Genomic DNA, 22236 nt, shown 5'->3' with positions numbered 1-22236 from the left:
CCTTTCTTATAATATGATTTTTATTTTTCAAATCTTTATTTTCTTTAAGAATTTTTTCATAATTTGATTTTAATTCTTTAAATTGTTTCTTCAATTTCTTATGAGCATTATCTAATTTCTATGATTCGATTAATAATTCATTATATATGAAAAGTAATTTACTCTCACTATAATTTAAATCTTCAGAATCGCTAAAGGAACTTACTTGATTTTAAAAGATCTCATCAGCCATCAAACATATGTTGGCTTGCTCATCAAAGTCTCTTGAGCTTATTGTTGATTCATTATCTTCTTCCCAAGCAATATATGCCTTCTTTTTTCTTAAAGACTTTCTTTTGGCCTTTTTCTTCATCCTTATTTGGGTTTGGACAATATGCCTTCATGTGTCCTTTTTCTTCGCAACCATAACAACAATAGTTTGATGATGATTCCTTGTTTTCCTTCTTATTTTTAAATATTCTTTTGTCCTTGGACTTCATGAACTTGTTAAATTTCTTAACAAAGAGATCCATATTTTCTTCATCTTCTTCAGAGTCTTCTTCTTCATTAAGATGTTTGCTTTTATCAATATCAGATTTGAACGCCAGAGTCTTTTTCTTTCGTTTCTTTTCATCCTCGTTCAATCTCCTGAGATCTAGTTCATGTTCTCTCAACTTACCAAACAATGCAACCATTGACATGGTATTGAGATTTTGTGACTCATTGTGTGCAGTCATCTTTGGTTGGCAAGTCTTGTCCAAAGATTTAAGAATTTTTATATTTAATTGATTTTTAACATCTACAATAGTTTCCACCTGCTTCATTAAAAACATCTCATACTCTTGGCTTAGAATATTTCTTCTAGTTCTCCTAACATCATCAGTGCCTTCATGGGTGACTTTCAACATCTCCCACATCTCTTGAGCAGTCTTATAGGTTGAGATGCTATAAAATTTATCAACAGTTAAAACAAATGATATTATATTATGAGCCTTTACGTCCTGTTGAGATCTTCTTTTATCATCAACATTATGTTGTTCTCGTGGTTTGGATTCTTAGAAATTGTTAATAAACACAGTAGGAACAAAAGGACCATTTGTGACAGTTTCCCAAATCTCACTATCAATAGATTCCATGAAAATTTGCATTCTCACTTTCCAAAAAGCACAGTTTTCTCTAGTAAACAATGGAGGTCTATTGATAAACACACCCTCAACAAAGGTTTGATGTTTCCCTATCATTTTGAATTACTATTAAAGCAAGCTCGGATACCAATTGTCAGAGCAGTACAGCAGAATGGTTAACGCGTTCAACAAACCAAGAGGAGGGTGAATTGGTTTCTTATCGCAAATCGTTCTTTTAATAGTTTTCTCTTAAACAAATTAAAGAATAAGGAAGAGAGAAAATTGCACAAGTAATTTTTATACTAGTTCGGATCATAGAGATCCTACGTCCAGTTGTTAATCTCAACCGAGAATTAACGGTTCACTAGCACAAACCAACAAATTGTTACAATCACAAAGAAAATAAAAGAGTTTAAGGTTTGAACACCTCTCTTGTTACCCCAAGAGGTGAAACTCAGTTCTCCTATAACCCTCAAGCGATGAACACCTCCTCTGAATGCTTCACGAAGGATGACCACCTCCTTTGCATTTTCACAAAGGATGAACACCTCCTTTGAATCTTCACAAAGGATGACAGACTTTCAACTCAACAACAGCAACAACACTCAATCACAATCCTAGTGAAAGTTCTTGCTCTATGCCAACACGTCAAGTTCTCAAAGCAGTAGGTAAAAGGGTTATGCAAACCCTGGAACACTTATCACCGTACACGACATATAACAATTTCCGAAATACACTTATTTCGTATGTTGTATTTTGTATTTTAGAATGAGAATCTCAATCTAATTTATAGAGATCTCACTCAAGGATACCTTCAAATATTCGTTATCAACTAATTAATGTGTGATAATCAATTATTTAATTATGGTAATTGATTATACATTTAATGAATGAACAACGGTAAAAAATGTTAGAATTAATGGTCTTTGTCTCTCAACACCAAAGGGGGGAGGGTGAATTGGTGTTTTATAAAAACTTGCACTTTTAAAATCTTTTTCACAAATAATAGTGTTCTTGAAAACTTTCTTGTGTTGTAAGCAATTGTGTGCAATGAAACAGTATGCGTGTAAAACCATTACAGAATATAAGTGCAAATGTAAGGAGATAGGGAGAAGAAAATCAAACTCAATTTTTATACTAGTTCGGCCTACATCCAACCAATTACTCTCCCAATCAACCTTAGATTAGAGAGTAATTAATGGCAATCCCTATAGGAACTTCCCATCCAAAGAAGTAACAACTTAAACTATGAATAAAGAAAGGGAAGTAGAATAAAGATTTCTAAAGTTCTTTCCTTATCTAAGTCTTAGATAGATTCTTCTTTACTAAACACATTTTGTAGCTCACGAATAAAGGTTGGAAACCATGCCTATGCCTCCTAGGAAGGTTGCCAAGCAAAGGTGAGCAAAGGAGGCAAAGAAGAGTGCATTTTAGTTGCCTGCCAGCCAGCGCTCAGCGGTACTTCTGATTACTGATCAGTGGCAACAGATCAGTCTTTTTCTTCATGCACGTGTTGCTGAGCTGGCATCTAAAACTTGCAACCCAAGCTTTGTAGCTTCTTCAACAAGCTTCTTTTGTACTTTTAGTAGCTTGCCATGCACGTTTTAGAGTCTTTTCTTCATCTATAAAAGGGAGGCTCATTCCATTGTAAATTCAACTTGAATGATATAGAGAAATGCTACTGAGATTCATCCATCCGTTCTTCATTCCGCTGCCACGTTCTGGTTCAAGAAGCTGCTCATTCTTGAAAATTGGAGACGCTTCTATCATTTGGCATCAAGAGTCAGCACGTGCACGCTTGTCTTCAAGAGATAAGTCATGTTTTTCATTCATTTCTTATTTCTGTCAAGTGTTGTTCCAATTTTGCCATTGTTTGATATTTTTTCTTACTTTTGTGGTTTGATTTCGTGTTTATTGTGGATGTTTGTCTTCATTCAATGTTCCTTAGTGTTTGTTCTTCATTTTAATCGGTGCATTTCCATTATTTGAGTTCAATTCATCTTAGTTCATCATTTGAACTTGTGTCACACTCATGTGCAAATTCTTTTTGCAGTTTTACCTTTGTTATAGTGTGTAATTGTGTTCCAACAGTTAGTTTCTGTTTTAGTCTATGTAAAATTATGTGTGTTGATGCAAGTGTAGCAATATATCAATCCACTAAAGGCAATGAGACAATGTCTAGCTTTGATGATATAAGCTAAAGCATCCAAAGCATTGCATCAGTTTTACAAAATCTGCACATCGCTTTCAATTCTGGTGCACTATCCACATTTTGTTTTAGTGCACATTTATTGGTCCTAAAGCTTCAAACAAGTTTGTTTAATGATATTGAACGGGTCTCAAGTGATAACACCTTCTGATAATCATAGAAATGCAAAATGAATGGTTGAGTTGATTAAATTCTAGTTTCCAAAACTGACACAATTTTCAATCAAGTGTTTGGATCGTGCTTCATTTCCTTGTTGTGTTTTAGGTCACTTAACATCTGCTAGCTCATATTTTCAAGCGAGATCTAGTGGCTTAGGACCTTTCTTAAACTTTTCTTTATCTATCCAACTTTGAATCTGTTAATTTTTGAATTCTGGTGCTCTTTGGCCACTTTATACTGCATAATTGGCAACTACTGGTGATTTAAAGCATCTGTGTGTTTCTGTGCATTGTGAACATTTGGACAAGTTTATTTTACCATTTAAAACTTGTGTGCACTGTTCATTTGGTCATTTTCTAGCCAATGTGCTAAATCACTATTTAAACCATCAATTTTGCTTAAATTTGGAAGTGGTTCATTTTCGGGTGCAATATGTTTATTTGTTGTTTTAGTGTCTAAACATGTTGAAATTGATGATATAAACTTGTTTGCACCATTAATTAACCTTTCCAAACACCGCCAGACAATTTTCAATTTGAAAGCACCATTTTAAATGCCATTTTCTAGGGCAGTTTGCCCATTTTAGTGTTGTTTGGTTTTGTACAGTCTTTAATTTTCAATTATGGGTTCGCAAGAGCTGGTTACATGTTTCCAAATGGAATTATATGAAAAAAACAGTATAACACATCCATAAAAAGCAAAAGAAAACCAAGCAATCAAGTTTTGCACATCAAATCCGAAAATACCAAAATTCTGCACTTCATTGGAGACTTTTATCAAACAATTTCACCTTTTGATCAAACACTTTCACTGCACTCGTAATTCATCTCTGTTTTGGGTTTTTCTTGATTGTTTAATCTGTTCTAGATCATTTCCTAGATTCCTTTTGTGTTCCTTCTTTTATTCCAGCCTTTAAGTCAATTGAATTCAACAGTTTTGGCTTCCAAATGTGCTTTGCAATCTGTTTTGGGTGACTAAATTCTGGTGCAGTATGGTGTTTTGATGCTCACTGTTTGCTGGTTTGTTTCCCTGCTGTGTAGTGTTGGTGAAGCTTGTCATGTCTAGATGTCTTGCTCCAAAGGGGTAGCATCTTAGGGAGTGGAAGACTTGTTAAATAGGCAACAAGCGGACAACTCCAAGCCCCACTTCTTTGTTGGTTCAGCAACACTTTTACACTAAATACAACACATTTTTCACATCATTTTGGAGCTGCACAAATCTGAAATAACAGTTTTAAATTGCTTGATTCTCTTGTAAACACATTTTCATATATTTTTGAATCATTGTATCACGAAACCTTTGTAGTTTACTTAATTTTTACATTTCCAACTTCAAGTGAACATTATAATAGTATAGTTTCCACATTTTAGTGTGAAAGTGTGTCAATGGGCTCTAAGTGTCAGTTGCACTTTCAGTTAGGGCTGTCTCTCATTCTCCTTTCCATTTGCATTACTTTACTTTCCTTTGCTTGGTTGACTTTTTTATTTTACGTCTCCGTGATACTTAGGAGCGTGTTTCATATAAATAAACCTTCGTTTGGTTTCTAGGTGCATTTAATTCTTGAATTCAAAAGCTTTTGAAAGATTTCCTCCGATTTCCACCTAGAAACTAGGGTAAGAAACGACCGAAGAAACTCTGGCTAGGAAAGACAAGGTTCTTAAGCTTGTCCATTGTGACTCACCTCTCCTTCCTGGGAGCTATTCAGTTTCTTTTACCTCTAGAATCTTTCTGGAAATCATTCTCCGAAAATCTAAAAACTGTTTGTGAAAATTTTTCGACTCTATACTTGTGCAAGCCTTTCAAACCCTTGTGAAAACCTTTTCTCTTTACTTCACAAGTATGAATCATTCCAGTGTTCAAGGCAGTATTCGTAACGATTAGGAGAATGTACAATTGGCTGAGGAGCTTCATAGAACACAAGCTTAACTTAATAGGACCGAAGTTGAGCTCACTTGAACTCAAGCTGAGTTTATTGAGCTTTGATAAATGATTACTAACCTCACTCTCAATCACAGAGGTCCAAATCATGTTGAGACCTTCCATAGGCAAAATCATGATCGTAGTGATCCTTCACATCATAGTGATCACAATAGTGGTCATCATTATGACTATTATCAACATCCAGCTAGGATAAACTACAATCATAGAGAACATCATGTGGAATCTAAATTTGTACAATCATAGAGACCTTCTATGACCGAGATAATGTAGATGAATACTTTGAGTGGGAGATGAAGGTGGAACAAATATTTGAGTGTTACCACATTGATGATAGGAGGAGAGTAACTCTAGCAACATTGACCTTTCAAGGTGCAACTTTATATTGGTGGACAACAGTAATCCGAGAACAAAGGATGCATGGCGACTACACCATACAATACTAGAATAAGTTAAAGGCAGCCTTGCATCACAGACATGTCCCAACATACTATGCGCGGGAGATCATGGACAAGCTCCATCGATTCCAACATAGAAACATGAGTGTCGAGGAATATCAACAGAAATTGGAATTACTCATGTTAAGAACTGAAATCAAAGAGGAAGAAAGATTCACCATAGCTAGATTCGAAAGCGGCCTTAAATATGAGATCAGAGATAAGGTAAAGCTTTTACCTTACTTAGAACTCAATGACTTTGTCCAACTATGTGTGAGAACTGAAGAGCAAAACAGAAGAAAAGCTTCCACTAGAAGGACTTCCCCTACCACCTCCATGTATAGGAAAGATATTAAGAGGGAGGGTAATCCTTTGAGGTATGAAAAGCCTCAAGAAAAAGAAAAAGAGAAAGGAAAAGTGAGAGGTAAAGAAAAAGAGAGAGAGCGAGAAAGAAATACCTCTCACAAAGAATCTTCAAGAGACACAAGGGGTAGAGAGACCAAATGTTTTAAATGTGGAGAACGAGGACATTATTCTTTTGATTGTCCTCACAAAAGGTCTACTTATCTCTTAGACTATCATAGTGAAAATGACGATTCTTCAAGTGCATCGGATACTTCCATATCTGAGGAAGAAGCCTTTCCTTGTGAAGGTGAGTTATTATTGGTTAGACGACGTCTTGGAAGTCAAACCAAAGAACTAGAACAATCCTAAAGGGAGAACCTATTCTACACAAGATGCAAAATTTTTTAAAACACTTGTTCATTAATTGTGGATAGTGATTCTGATAAAGATGCTCCAACCAGAAATGAAGATTAGAGATGTAGCGGAAGTTCTGAACATTTGAATTAGAGGTATCGGATGAAGTGGCTTGAGGTTTGACAGCCAAGGGTAGAGTTGCGGCAGTGATTTGAATGGTGGAGGAAGAGCTCTACAGTGAGGACGAAACTAGCTCAGGCAGCCTTCCATTGGAAGGAAGCTAGATGGAGAATGGAAAGCTCAAATGAAGAAGACTTTTGGTAGAGTCCATGTGCTGGAAATTCTTCAGCAGAAGGAAATCTCATTTATCATCCAAAAGTGAATACATGGGCAGCCAAGGTGAGTTATATAGACTCCTCATCCTTTGGCTTGGTGATGAAAACGTGTTCATCCAATATGAATCACGTTCCCTATTTCTAAAACATGTGCTAAATGTGCTAGCTTCTAGAAACTAGATGGAGTACACGTTTATTTCTATTTCTAAAATAAGAAAGTTCCCGGTGCACCCCCTATTAAGCTATCCTCACCCCTTCATGTGTGTAAAATGACTTCTTTATTTTTCTTTGGTGGACTTTATTTATCGGGCTTGGGCCCCGCGTATCAGGTTCTTCTTGCAATTATTGTAGTTCTAGAGTGGTGAACAAGTTGGCCTTACCTACTATTCCTCATCCCAAGCCTTACAAGCTTCAATTGATAAAAAAAGATGAAGAAATAATAGTCAACACACAAGTAACCATACCAATATCCATTGGCAACTATGAAGAAAATGTTTTATGTGATGTTGTTCCAATGGATGTTGGACATGTATTACTTGGTAGGCCATGGCAATATGATCATAACTGTTGGAAAACAGGTTGGCTTCGTTTCAATACCAAGAGGGGGAGAGGGTGAATTGGTAAGGTTTTAGAATCAGATTCTTTTCAAAATCTTTTTCGCAAAGTATGAACCTTTACAAAGTTTCTTGGATCACAAGGAACGAAAATTCTAAGTGCAGCGTGATAATAGTCTAAAAACTGTTATTTTTATACTTAAATTTGATATCAAAACACACCCTTTTATAGCTTAGAATGAGTTTCGAATCATGCAAAACACTTAGTTTAGTCATAAGAGCGTCAAAAGTGGTTTTTAGAGATATTATGCTTGTTATTAAATTGTTTTGACAGGATTTGATGAGAATTGAAGGATGGAAGTGGAGAACGGAAGACTTAGACTCAAGAAAGGATGAGAAAAGAAACAAGAGAAGAGTAAGGTCCACCGCTCAACACCAATTCCAACGCTGAGCGCCAGCTTCGAGGAGGAAGCAACTGTTTCTCACCATGACGCTGAGCGTCCTGCGATTCTGGAGATCCAACACTGAGCACCAGGTCCCACCGCTGAGCGTCCTACGAATATAGGGGTTACTGCTTAGCGGTCAAACGAGCGTTGAACGCCTAAATGATGGGCCTAGGCCGAAATTCTGTTACTTTTCTACGTTATAAGTAGACCCAGTGCGGCCCTTAGGGTAATCTTTTGGCAGAGGAAGACTTCAGAGCACCTTCTACACTCCTTGGAGGCGGTTTCTTGGATGCTTAGGCTCCAATTTATCAATTCTAGGGTTTACTCTTTCATCTTTTACATTAATTCCATCTAGTTTCACTATGTCCATGGTGAACTAATCCCTTTGTTGTTGGGGAACAATGTAGTCCTTTTTGTTGAGATTGTTGACAACACAAACTCTATATCACTCTAGTTTTTTATAATGACAACACATTGCTTAATAACAGTACATATGTTGATGCATTACATGTTCTTATGTTGTATTGATTGTTATATCTGCTGAACATGTTTGATGTANTGTGTTGTATGTTCCTATGTTGATTGTTTGATATATTTGTGGAACATGCTTACATGCTTATGTGCAATGTGAAATGCTTTATTACATATGTTTTACTGCATATTTTTTAAAGTGAAAAACCATAAACAATTTCATGAACTTATAACTGTGTGACAAAGTTATAGTACAGTCGACTACATTATTAATGGATTCGACTATGCTAAAATCTTTGTATAGATTTTGAGAATCAGTGCTCTGTGATGTTTTGAGTTGAAAAACATTTCAAAGTGTTTTTACATGTGTTAGTCGACTTTGTCTGGTTTGCATTCAACTGTGTTTCTGATCTGATTTGGAATTTTGTTATGCTCTTGCGCTCCAACGACTATATTTTTAAAAGTTAGTTGAGTATTGATGACTTGGTCAACTATATTAAATGAGTTCTATTATTTGTTGACCATAGGCTATTATGTTGACTGTCTGTTATAACTATAAAAATACAGTCCACTGAATTAGTAACCTATTCGACTGAGAAACAATCTGATAGACAAAAAACTATAAATTGGCTGAACACGAGTTGTTCAAAGATTTTTGAGGATCTAACATTTTCATTCTTGTTTCAGATTGAATTCTCTGTGATAATAGCTCCAAGAATTCTCCAAGAAGACTGTGGTGATCTTTCTTGAGAGAGATTCAAAGGTAGATAGCTTGCGCACTCATTGTCTGATCAAATACTGCACAAATAAGGTGCTTCTAGGTTGATCACTTGAGGCTTGGCATCCTTTGAAGACTGTTGCACTTGTTGAGGCTTGGCATCCTGTGAAGTCTGCTGGAATTGGACCTGTTGTGATACAGGGGTTTCACGTTGAGGATTATTCGACGTGGTGTTCAGATTGCAGAAGAGGGGATTCTTGCTCAAGTCTGGTTTTTGTTATTGCAGCTATATTTTGGTTTTGGGTTAGAGAGGAGATTTATATTTTTGACGTGGAGGTCTTCTATAAATTCCTTGTTGTAAAAACCGCAACCATTATAGTGCATTTGCTTCCTGGGTTGGAAGGACATTGGATGTAGGCATTATTGGCCGAACCAGTATAAAAATCAACGTTAGATTTTTTCTATCCCTGCACTCTTTAATTCCAGCCGAGTTTACTTTTCATGCAGTTAACTACGTTTTTCCACTACATATAAATTTTCACTACTTGCATTTCAAGAGAGTTTATAAAGCTTTGTACTTTTGATAAAAGATTGCGAAAAGATTTTGTTTTTGAAACATCACCAATTCACCCCCCTCTCTTGGTGTAAAAACGAAGGCTACCTGTTTTCCAACACTTTTGAAACTCTCTTGTATCAAATTTATTATTATATTCACATGCTTTTATTATCAATTGTTTGGGTTTTCTTTTCTGATGTTAAGGGTTACATCGTTTAACTCATTTGGTGTTATGATATTTGATTTTGTCGATACGGGAACATACGTAGAAGTCTAGAACTGATAAGAATTCTCTTGATTATGAAATACTGCCTAGGAATAGGAGTAGGATGGTCAGTTACTTTAAGCTTCTGTACTTAACGCATTGGTAACGACTAGGGAGACTATGAAGGTAAACTAGTAATTGGTAATAGGCTCTCTTCGCCGAGGAATCGGGTTTAGAGTAATCTAGAAAGTTGCATGACATTGATAATAACGCGAATTTAATAAGAATAATAGATATAAGAGGGTGGATAAGGATGAAATTGTAAACCCCAACAACTCCATTCATTCATATCTCTTATTTGCCAATTGATTCAAATTTGCATTTGCATGTTTATATTTAGTTTTGCATTAACACTACAAAATTATTCTTCCTTCAAGTCTTATGCAATCAATTTACATGAAAGATAAGGTCTAAGAGTCCCTTGGGAAACGATCTTGGACTTACTGTCTATTATTACTTGATACGATCTGGTACACTTGCCAGGGGCTTAACAAGTTTTTGGCGCCGTTGCCGGGGACTCATGGTTTAACTTTTCAAGTAGTGTAAATTGATTAAATTTGACTTTGTATATATTTTGTTTTAGTTTTGTTATTTTTATTTTTTTATATAAAAAGTGCTTTTAGGGTTTTTGTTTCTTGTGTATGCAGGAAGCAATTCAAACCAGGAGCAAGAAAAGTCAACCTCTTCTAAAAGGATTGAGTGATAGGAGGGGGAAGAAAGTTAGACGTCCGTCTAGAGAACTATTCCCTTCTCCTGAAAGGCTATTACAACCCTTACCGGAGCCATCTTCACAAAGGACAAAAGAAGAGATGGTAGAGCAAGCTCGTCCTAGACGTACACTTGCAGATGCGTCAAATGTTGTTGGCTTGTTGCACTTCAACAATATTGTCATGCCAAGGGACAACACAACTAACATGGTGATGAATCCTGTGTTAATCCATCTAGTGCAGAGCAACCAATTTCATGGGCTGTCAAATGAGAATCCGTATGATCATTTGACAACATTCAATGAAATTTTTAATATAGTAAAGATGACTAGAGTTTCAGACAACAGGATCAAACTCAGTTTGTTCCCTTTTTCACTTGGAGGCAACGCTAAGTTGTGGTTACATTCCTTTCCTGAAGGAACTTCCACAACAGGGGAGACTGTGGCGTCCAAATTTCTGAATAAGTATTTTCTATAGTCGAAAATTAGTCAAGGAAAGCTGGAGATTTCTTCCTTCAGACAGGGGATGGAGGAAACTCTTGGACAAGCATGGGATAGGTTTAAAGGCTTGCTAAGAAAAACTCTTGTTCATGGGTTTGATAAAACAACTTTGGTTCTTGCATTCCTTGGAGGCCTTATTACACAGTCTAAGATGATGTTAGACACTTCAGGTGGAGGCGACATAAAGAGAAAGACTGAGGATGGGGCTTATGATTTGATTGAAAGTACGACTGTGAATGAGCAAGACAATCATAGTGAAAGGGGTGCAACAGCTCAAAAGAGGGGAGTTCTACATTTTCCTGCTGATGATCACGACTTGTAAATCAAAATGAAAGTGTTAGAATTTCCAAAGTCTTTGTGATCAACTGAGTCACGTCTATTTATAGTTTTCTATAAAATAGACGCTCCTGTAGTAAACTAGGGTACTAATAAAGTTGACTGTCATCAGACAATTATAATAGTTAACTCAAACAGTAGCAGTCAACAACAACCAAATTGATTGTGCATTTAATACAGTTGACTAACAATAAATCTTCTAACTGATTTTTGAAATATAGCCGTTACTGTTAAGAAACAAGTTGACTTCTTTTTACACCAAGAGGGGGGGGGGGTGAATTGGTGTTAATTCAAAATTAAATCTTTTCGCAATCTTGATATGAAAAATTCAAAGCTTTTGATCTTTCCTTGAAATGCAAGTTATTGAAAATTTAAAGCAGCGGAAAAACGCAATAGACTGCCTAGCAAATATAGTCGACTGGAAAATAAAGAGTGCAGGGATGAGAAAATTCAAACACTGTGTTTATACTGGTTCGACCAATACTGCCTACATCCAGTGTCCTTCCAAACCAGGAAGCAAATGCGCTATAATGGTTGTTGTTTTTACAACAAGGAATTTATAGAAGCACCATGCAAACATAAAAATCTCCTCTCTAACCCAAAACCAAATATAGTTGCACACAAAAAAATCAGAATTGCAGCAAGAATCCCCTCTTCTGCAATCTGCACCCACGTCAAATAATCCTCAACGTGTCACCAGCATTCTTCACAGGATGCCAAGCCTATCACAGCACACTTCACATGTTGCCAAGCCTTTAGTCAAAAACCAGTAGTCTTCACAGGATGCCAAGCCTATTAAGATCAAACAAAAGCACCTTCTCTGTGCAGATATTGATCAAATAGTGAGAGAAAATGACTTCTCCTTCTGAATTTCTCTCAAGAAAGATCACCACCGTCTTCTTGGAGAATTCTTGGAGCTTCTAACGAATTCAATCTGAAACAGGAAAATGAAAATTTTAAGTCCCAAAAGTCCCAAAACAATTCGCGTTCTGTCTATTTATAGTTTTCTGTTTCATCAGATTGATTCTTAGTCGAATAGCCTATTAATACAGTCGACTGTATTAAAATAGTTATAATAGACAGTCAACATAAAGGCTCCTTAGTCAATAAAATCAAGACACATTTATTACAGTTGACCAGGTCATACAGTTTTAACTAACTTTTGAAAATATAGCAGTTGGAGCTTGTAGGCTTAACAAAATTTCAAACAGAACAATAACACAGTCGAATATGCAGTCCACAATGTCGACTGACACATGAAAAATCACTTTGAAATTCTTTTCAACTCAAAATCTCACACAGCACATGTTCATAAAATCTGTGCACAGATTTTAGCATAGTCGAATCCATTAAGAGTGTATTCGACTGACTATAACTTTGTCACAACACATAAGTTCAAAAAGGTGCTTGTGATCTTTTCTTTCAGAAATGTGTAATGATCAAAAAATTTTTATCTCACATTTCAATACAAGCATGTTCCACAAATATAACACTCAATCAAACATAAGAACATACAATGTAATTCAACAAAACATGTTCAGCAGATATGACAAACATTACAGAATAAGAACATGTAATACTAGAACATATGTACTGTTATTAAGCACTGAGTTGTCATCATAAAAAACCAGTTTGATATAGAGTTTGTGTTGTCAACAATCTCAACAATTACTGTACACAAGCATAACAGAAATTCAAATCAAATAACTAACTAAGTCGGATCCACTGCGCATGTAGTCGACTTAGGCACTTTAGCACAATTTGAAAATCTTTTCAATGAAAAATCACACATAGCATTGCTTTTGAAAATCTGTGCAAAGTCACGAGTTTAAATCGTTTTTAAAGAGGGAGGGAATGATGGCAATCCCTTTAGGGACTTCCCATCCAAAGAAGTAACAACTTAAACTAAGACTAAAGAAAGGGAAGTAGAATAAAGATTTCTACATCTTTTTCCTTATCTAAGTCTTAGATAGATTCTTCTTTACTAAATACATTTGTATTATTTTGTAGGTCACCAATAAAGGTATGAAACCATGCTTATGCATCCTAGGAAGGTTGCCAAGCAAAGGAGAGCAAAGGAGGCAAAGAAGAATGCATTTTAGGTGCCTACCAGCCAGAGCTCAGTGGTACTTCTTATTGCCGCTCAGCAGCAACAGATCAGTCTTCTTCTTCATGCACGTGCTGCTGAGTTGGCATCTGAAACTTGCAACCCCAGCTTCCCAAGGTTTGTAGCTTCTCCAACATGCTTCTTTTGTACTTTTAGTAGCTTGCCAATCATGTTTTAGAGTCCTCTCTTCATCTATAAAATGTGTTACCAATAAGGAGTATTGGTAAAACCTGAAGAGTTGTTTTGATGATGCTGCAAGAAGTATTATTTGAAGAGAACATTAGATTTATTTAAAAAGCAACTTGTAGATATTTGAATGTAGTAGGAAAATATTAAACCTTGTAATTTTTACTGGAATAATCGATTATGGACAAGCTATAATCGATTATCACTTGCATTTTGTACTAGAATAGTCATTTATCATGAAGCAATAATCGATTATTACAAGTCATACTTGAATAATCGATTATCACTTCATATAATCGATTATCACTTTTTGAAAACTCTGTAACGGACTTGAATAATCTATTATCACTTACAATAATCGATTATTCATGGCAGTTGGGAGCTAACCTTTGGCATTCAGTGTATTTGGCTATATAATTGATTTTTGAAATCTTCTGAAGCAACGTTTTGAACTAAGAAAGCTTAATAGAACACTGTTTGTCAGAGGAAATTCTTAGAAGCTTTGTTCATAGTTCCCTTGCTTGGTCTCGTGAAAGGAGAGGCTCGCGTATCGTGTGTCGATAGTCGGAGCAAACTCTCTTCGAGTTAGCAAGGTGCTCTGCCTGGTCTTGTGAAAGGAGAAGCTCGCGAGTCGTTGGTCGATTGTCGGAGCGGTTCTCTTCAAGTTGGTAGAGTGGTCTTCTTCCGGTTCGCTCGTCGAAGGAAGGTTTATCTATTTTATTTTCACTCACTTAATTGTAATCTGTGAGATTGTTTTTACGACTGGACGTAGATTCTGTTGAATCGAACCAGTATAAAAATACTTGTGTGATTTTTCTATTCCCTACACTTATTTTAGTTTATGCATATTAACTGTTTGATTAATTTTCTGAAAGAAAATTATTTTTGCGAAAAAGGACCAACTTCGTTTTAACAGTGACCAAAGACGCTTATACGCTCTCTAAGTTTTAATTCCTCTATGTTATACTCTTCGAACCATACCCCTACGATACCATCAATTGGAATCAGAGCTTGCTTTGATAGTTTTTTAAAATATTTGCGAAAATAGCCGATCACAATCAAAACCTTGTATATACTGAGGGTGCTTCCATTAACAGACCTCCACTTTTTACTGAAGATAACTATGCTTTCTGGAAAGTTAGAATGGAAATTTTTATGGGGTCTATTGATAGAGGCATCTGGGAAGCTGTACAAAATGGTCCTTATATTCCAAAAATTACAGTTGATGGTGTAGAAGTAGAAAAATCATATTTTGATTGCACTACTGAGGAAAACAGAGAGCCCAATTTGATATTAAGGCTCGAAATATAATTTTATCTGCACTAACCCGTAATGAATTCTTCAAAGTTTCTGTTTATAAAAGTGCACAGGAAATGTGGAAATTTTTAAGACTCACTTATAATGAAGTCATAGATGTGGATATGCTAACAGTGTCTGACTCAAGCTGTGCATCAAGCTCAAGCGATTTTAATGAGGAAGAAAATATATGCTTAATGGCAAATAGTGAAAGCAAAATCCTGAAGAAGAAGGAGAACAATCAAGGCTCTGCATCAAGCTTCAAATGTTATGGATGTGGTGAAAGAGGCCATGTGAAAGCTGATTGTTCAAGCAACAAAAGAAAAGCAAAGAAATCTCACACAAAGAAGAAGGCCTACATTGCTTGGGAAGATACTGCATCAAGCACTTGTAGTTCAAGTGATTCTGTTGAAAAAGCAAACCTATTTTTGACGGTTGCTACTGATGAAACTACAAGCCATGTAAGTGGCTCTAGGCTTGACACTAGTGAGTTTGATTTACCAAAAGCTTTTCTTGAATTGTTAAATGAATCTGAGAGATTAGATGTGGATCATAAAAAGCTTAAGAAAGAGCACAATGAATTGAAATTGAAATATGACAAATTGCTTGATGATGAAGTTGTTTTAAGAAACAAAATTAGTAATTTAGAAACAAAATTGTCTGACGCAAATGCTACTAGTGAAACTGTTGAGTGTTTGTCTTGTAAGAGTCATATGTTTGATATTGACATACTTGAAAACTTACTTGCAAAGGCAACCAAGAATATTTCACAAGCTAAGACAAACTTTAATAAAGGCAATGTTAAAAATAGAAACATGCATCAAAATTATAAGTCCAAAGTAAGAAAAACTCGTAGAGTTTGGGTTGAAAAAGGGATTTTTGTTAAAAATAAAGTGAGTAATGTGTGTTGTTTTTATTGTATGAAGCATGGTCACATGTCAAACAAATGCAACATTAAACGTTTTAGAGTTCCAAATGGAAAATATGCTTGGGTTCCTGTCATAAAGTAATATGTGTCTAACCTTAAGGACCCAAATAAGATTATGGGTACCAAAAGTACTATTGCTCTGTTTTGCAAAATAAGTTTTCAAAAGGAGAAGAGAATTTTTATGATGTTCTGATTTTGGAGTTGATGCTCCAAGCCAGGAAGTAATTTCATCAAGTGATATCAAAAGTCTTGGTTCAAGCACCAAGTGGCTCAGCTAAGTAGTATTTAAACTTTGTTATTGCAATTTGTTTTGCTTAATCTTCCATTATGAGATTACTGTTGAATTCATTTCTGTTTGGGCAAATAATATGTATATCACTATTTCATTATTTCTATGGTGTGTTCATGTCTGCTTGCACATTTTAATCAATGAAATTAATCTATTTGAGACATTCATGTGCATTGTATTTTAATGTCTTGCTGTTAATTATCAAATTGAATTTGTCTTTAACTGGCTCAGTATTCAATTTCATGAGTACTTTCAAGTTAGCCTTGGTATAATTTTTTTATCAAGCATCAAAAGCAATGAAAAATTAATTTGAATGAGCTAGTTAGTAGTTTCTATCTGCATTTCTGGATGATTAAGACGATTGATGATTAAATTGAAAATTCTGTCTCGAAGCTGTTTCTGTGAAGATTTTTTTTGTTCAAATGCATACCATATGAGATATGTTTATACACATTGAGAGCTTGGATACAGTAAATTAACTGATCAAATTTGCATAATTGTGCTGTAAATTATTTGGTTTAAAAGATTATTGAAAGATAAAATCTAAATCAGCTTTTGTGTTAAATTTTGGTGTGAAAATCACAAAGGAATAGTCTCTTAAAAGAAGTTAGGCAAAACTACAATTCCTTGGTTGAGTCAATTTTTTAAATTTCTGGTTTACCACTAGTTAAATGTTGAAGATCTTGTAATATTTCATAGTGTCTTATTCAAGTTTTCTAAATTGTTTTTGAGACCAATTAGGTGTCCAGAAATTGTTTGATTCAAAAGAAACTTCTAAATCCTTCTAAAAGGCTAAAAGAACAGCACAAGCTTAAATCTGAAATACACCCAAATTTGACTATTTTTTAAATGTCTTATAGCTTTTTGTTTGTCAATTTACAACTGTCTTATTTTACCTCAAATTTCTAATTTCTTAGTCTAACAAATATTGTCTGAGAAGTTTTTTCATTTCTGGTTTCTGAAACTTGAAAGAAAGATTTGTGTGTTTTAAGTTTCTTAAAAAAAGCCTGAAGTAGTTGATAAAGTTGGGGGATAAAATTCTTTGGACCAAGATAAACNATTTTATTGAATTAAATTTGATTATTGCATATTGTTTGAATTGATGTATATGTTGTTTTGATATGCACAACTGAATTCATGGGTTGAACAGATTGGGATATGAGAATGCATGAATCATAGTTGCTGTTTGGGAGATTATAAATTATGTTGTCAAAATTAGTTTTTTAACTAATTATGTTAGAAGAAATGATTTCCTGATAAATCTGGAGTTGTTGTGACGTGATCATATTCATTTAAGCTACTATTGCGTTCATTGTAGTTTATAAATTAGTGGTTGAATCATAAACATCTAAATTGTTTGATAAATGATTGTTCATTTCATGGGTAAATTGAATATGCTAAAAGCTGAATTTGATTTTCTAAGAATTATTAAAACTGTTTTGAAATTGTAAATACTTTTCTGAACTGCCTTTTAAGCATCTCTCCATTGTTTTGGACTGAACAGATCTTAAAATATTTTTCATAATCTGTTTGTGAGTTCAAGAGAAATTTTTTGTTTGACAACTTATGACGTGATATTATGATACGTGGTACCCATTTGAGGGAGAGATATATAAGGTTTTTAGATATCTGGACATTTTATGAATGTTAAAAAAAAATTTTATTGAAAATTTTATGAATGTTTGAAATATTTTATTGAAAATTATCATTTTTTTTAAAAAAAAAATAGACCAATAAATAGCCCTTATTTAAATAAACGTTTATTTATTATTGTCTAGTAATAGATAACACTTATTTAAACAAGCGCTATCTATTGTTAGACAATAATAGATAGCGTTTTTTAGAAGCGTTATCTTTTGTTGTCTGACAATAGATAGTGCAATCATAGATAATGCTTAAAACACACTATCTATGATAAAAGAATGTGTTATCTATGCACTTTTTTGTAGTAGTGACACGAACTATGTAATTGATTAAGCTTTAACACTTTTTAGAATATTTTTGTAAAATTTTCTTTCCAAAAAGCATCTTAGCACATTTGAAAAAGACAAGTGCAAACACACGAGTTTTTATCGATTCACCAATTAATGTAATCGATTCAAAGTTAGTTGTTTTGCTTGATGACCTTAATTGATTATCACAACATTGTAATCGATTAAGTCATAGAGATATGCTTTTGTGCATTTTCATATCACCAAAACATACATTGTGCATACACAGATATAATCACTTCTCAAACATAATGGTACGCATCAATCAACACAATATCTCAACAAATGTGACAAACACAATATGTGCATATGTCACAGTAAGCATGTACACATTCAACATATAACACAATACACATTCATGTGTTGTCATCATAAAAAACAAACATCACAGGGATTGGGTGCAGCTAACACAGTGCTCCCCCTATCAACAATCTCCCCCGTTTTTTTATGATGCACAACCATGATTAATAAAACCATGTACAATACACAATTAAATAGTTTTAACCATATTCAGTTATCTCAATCAATGTTCAATCATTCTCCCCCTTTGGACATTAACAGAAAAAAGGATATGTAGCATAATATAATTGAAATAGAGATAATGAATAATATAGAGATGCATCAAACATGTTATAAAAAATATAATGATGCTCCCCCTTTCAACAATACTCACATGATTTTAACATTTTCTCTCCTTTTTAACACGTGAACCAACATATAACAACACACAATACGCCCCCTATCAGTATACATATCACATTTCAGTATCAACGATGCATAACAAAGATATGACAGAGTATGTATCATCCAAATATGTTTAAGCAATGTACCAGAAGGTATTACAAATATGGTATCAGAGCAAATTAGATGCAACTTGAAACAACCAATTCAGTTTAATCATTCATAACCTCATATCAAATTCACAGCGGATTAAACATAATGAGATTTATGATGAATAAACATACAACAAATAAAAAATCATTGTTTAAAGTATAAGAATAAGAAGTTTAGAAACTTCAAACCAGATAATAATTCACAATCAATTATTGCCTTCTCTTAATCAATTTCGTTATGCAATGTAATTGAAACTCTCAGTTCAGCTCAGTCTACAATTAGTATTCCTGCATAACCTTTTCTAACTCATCCAGATCAAGCATTTTAGTTCTTATGCATTAATATTACAATAACAATCATCAAAGTTTAAGTATGATTATGCAATAATATGATGTAACAATGAAATCTTCTCTTTGCATACATACAAGTGATTTAATCGATTAGTTCTATTTGACACTACTATGGTCCAATATCACTAATTCATTCCTAATAGTATAAAACCTTTCCTTATTCAATTATTTTTGTGAAAACGTCAACCCACTGATGCAAGGTATCCACATATTCAATTTTAGTCTCACCCTTAAGGATGTGATCTCGTATGAAATGATGCCTAATTTCAATATGTTTTGTCTTAGAATGAAGAACAGGATTCTTGGTTAAATTTATTGCACGATTATTATCACACTTTAGAGGAATAAGATCTGAAGATATACCACAGTCTTCGAGTTGGCTCTTAATCCAAAGAGACTGAGCACAACAGTTTTCAACTACAATGTACTCTGCTTATCTGGTGGACAATGCCATACAAGTATGTTTCTTTGAATGCCAAGATATTAGAGAACATCCTAGCAGATGACATGTACAACTAGTGCTTTTTCTGTCTAATTTACAACCACCAAAATCTGAATCACTATATCCTTCCAGAAAAAATGTTTGATCCACTAGGATACCACAATCCAAGACTTTTGGTTCCATTTAGATACTTTGAAATTCTTTTCACATCAGTTAAATGTGATTCCTTTGGTTGTGATTGAAATCTAGCATAGAGACAAACACTATGCACGACCTCTGGCCTATTAGCAGTTAAGTATAACAAAGATCCGATCATACCTCTATAAAGTTTATGATCTACATGATTACCTTTTTCATCAAGGTCAAGGTAAAAATTTGTTGCCATTGGTATGACAGATTCCTTGGAGTCTAGCATCTTGTACTTTTTCAACAAGTTTGTGAAATACTTGGATTGATGAATAAAAATGCCATTATCATCTTGTTATACTTGAAGTCCCAGAAAATGAGTGAGTTCTCCCATCATGGACGTCTCAAACTCATCGTGCATTGTCTTAGAGACGTTGGCAACGACTAGAACAATCAATGCAGCGCAAAATTTCGAAAAAAATAGTCTAGAGCGCATTTAATCGATTAAAGTGGATTTTAATCGATTAGATAATCGATTAAAACTTGGATTAATCGATTAATCCATTCATAATTTCAATGAATCAGTGCAGTAGCGCTTTTAATCGATTTACAAGAAGATTAAATACGTTCTTGAGTGACATGCATAGTTAAGCTAGAAAACACATATTAAACAATTTCTATTATCCCTAAGTCCCTCCTAAGCTCAAAAAATCTATCCTTAGGTAATGGCTTGGTAAAAATATCTGCTAATTGATGCTTAGAGTCAATGAATTCTATTTCATAATCCCCTTTTTGCACATGATCTCTAAGGAAGTGATGCCTACTTTCAATATGCTTGGTTCTAGAATGCATGATTGGATTTTTTGTAAGATTTATGGCACTAGTATTATCACACTTAAGCAGAATGTGATCTAGATGAATATCATAGTCTTCTAATTGCTGTTTCATCCATAAGATTTGTGCACAACAACTACCCGTAGCAATGTATTCAGCTTCAGTGGTTGACAGGGCTACACAGGCTTGTTTCTTAGAGTGCCAGGAAACTAGAGATACCTAGAAAATGATAGGTTCTACTAGTGCTTTTTCTATCTATCTTACAACCTCCATAATCAGCATCTGAAAATCCTATAAGACTAGGTTCAGCTCCTGAAGGATACCATAAGCCAAAAGATTTTGTTCCCTTAAGATATTTTAAAATACGCTTAACTGCAGTAAGATGAGATTCCCTAGGACTAAATTGATACCTAGCACACACACAAACACTTTGCAAAATATCAGGTCTACTAGCAGTAAGATATAAAAAAGAACCAATCATACCTCTGTATTTGGTTTGTTTTACCTCTTTACCTGACTCATCTTTGTCCAAGTAACATGATGTTCCCATGGGAGTAGATGCTTCTTTAGATTTGTCCATCTCAAACTTTTTAAGGATTTCTTTACAATATTTAGTTTGAGAGATGAATGTACCTTCCTCCTTCTGCTTGATTTGAAGCCCGAGGAAGTATGTAAGCTCTCCCATCATTGACATTTCGAATTCACCTTGCATGGTCTTAGCAAAATTCTCGCAAAGAGTTTTGTCAGAAGATCCAAATATGATATCATCAACATATACTTGAATAATCAGAAAATGTTTTCCTTCTCTTTTGATAAACAATGTTGAATCAATTTTTCCTCTGTTGAAATCATTTTCTATTAGAAAATTGCTAAGTCTTTTGTACCAAGATCTAGGTGCTTGTTTTAAACCATAAAGTGCCTTCTTTAATTTATAGATGTGATTAAGATGTTTAAAATCTTCAAACCCTGGTGGTTATTCAACATAAACATCTTCTTTGATATACCCGTTTAAAAAAGCACTTTTAACATCCATTTGAAATAGTTTAAACTTCATTATAGATGCATAGGCAAGAAGTAGGCGTATTGCCTCTAACCTGGCAACCGGAGCATATGTCTCGTCATAATCTATACCTTTTTCTTGACCGTATCCTTGTGCAACAAGCCCAGCTTTATTCCGTGTGATATTCCCTTCTTCATCCAGTTTGTTTCTAAACACCCACTTTGTTCCAATTACTTGATGAATGTCTTTTCTAGGAATTAGTTCCCAGACTTGATTTCTTTCAAACTGGTTGAGTTCTTCTTGCATTGCAATACACCACTGTTCATCTTGAAGGGCTTCTTTGATGTTTTTCGGTTCCATCTGTGACACAAAAGCAACATTAAAGCAAAAATTTATAACATTGATTCTTGTGCTTACCCC

The 22236-nt window shown here is 34.5% G+C and overlaps 1 protein-coding gene across 1 annotated transcript in view; it reads right to left on the bottom strand.

Annotated features, from left to right (window-relative positions):
- The window catches only part of LOC111240927 (secoisolariciresinol dehydrogenase-like), a 36481-nt gene extending 14971 nt beyond the window's left edge, over positions 1-21510 (bottom strand). The window contains exon 1 of the mRNA XM_022777033.1: positions 21084-21510. Within this exon, the coding sequence (XP_022632754.1) occupies positions 21084-21510 (427 nt within the window). The remainder of the gene's footprint in view (positions 1-21083) is intronic.
- Between the last annotated feature and the right edge of the window lie 726 nt (positions 21511-22236).

The sequence above is a fragment of the Vigna radiata genome, unplaced genomic scaffold (assembly GCF_000741045.1).
Source record: "Vigna radiata var. radiata cultivar VC1973A unplaced genomic scaffold, Vradiata_ver6 scaffold_392, whole genome shotgun sequence".
In the NCBI taxonomy this organism is placed as follows: Eukaryota; Viridiplantae; Streptophyta; class Magnoliopsida; order Fabales; family Fabaceae; genus Vigna; species Vigna radiata.
This window is presented reverse-complemented; position numbering and strand designations above follow the sequence as displayed.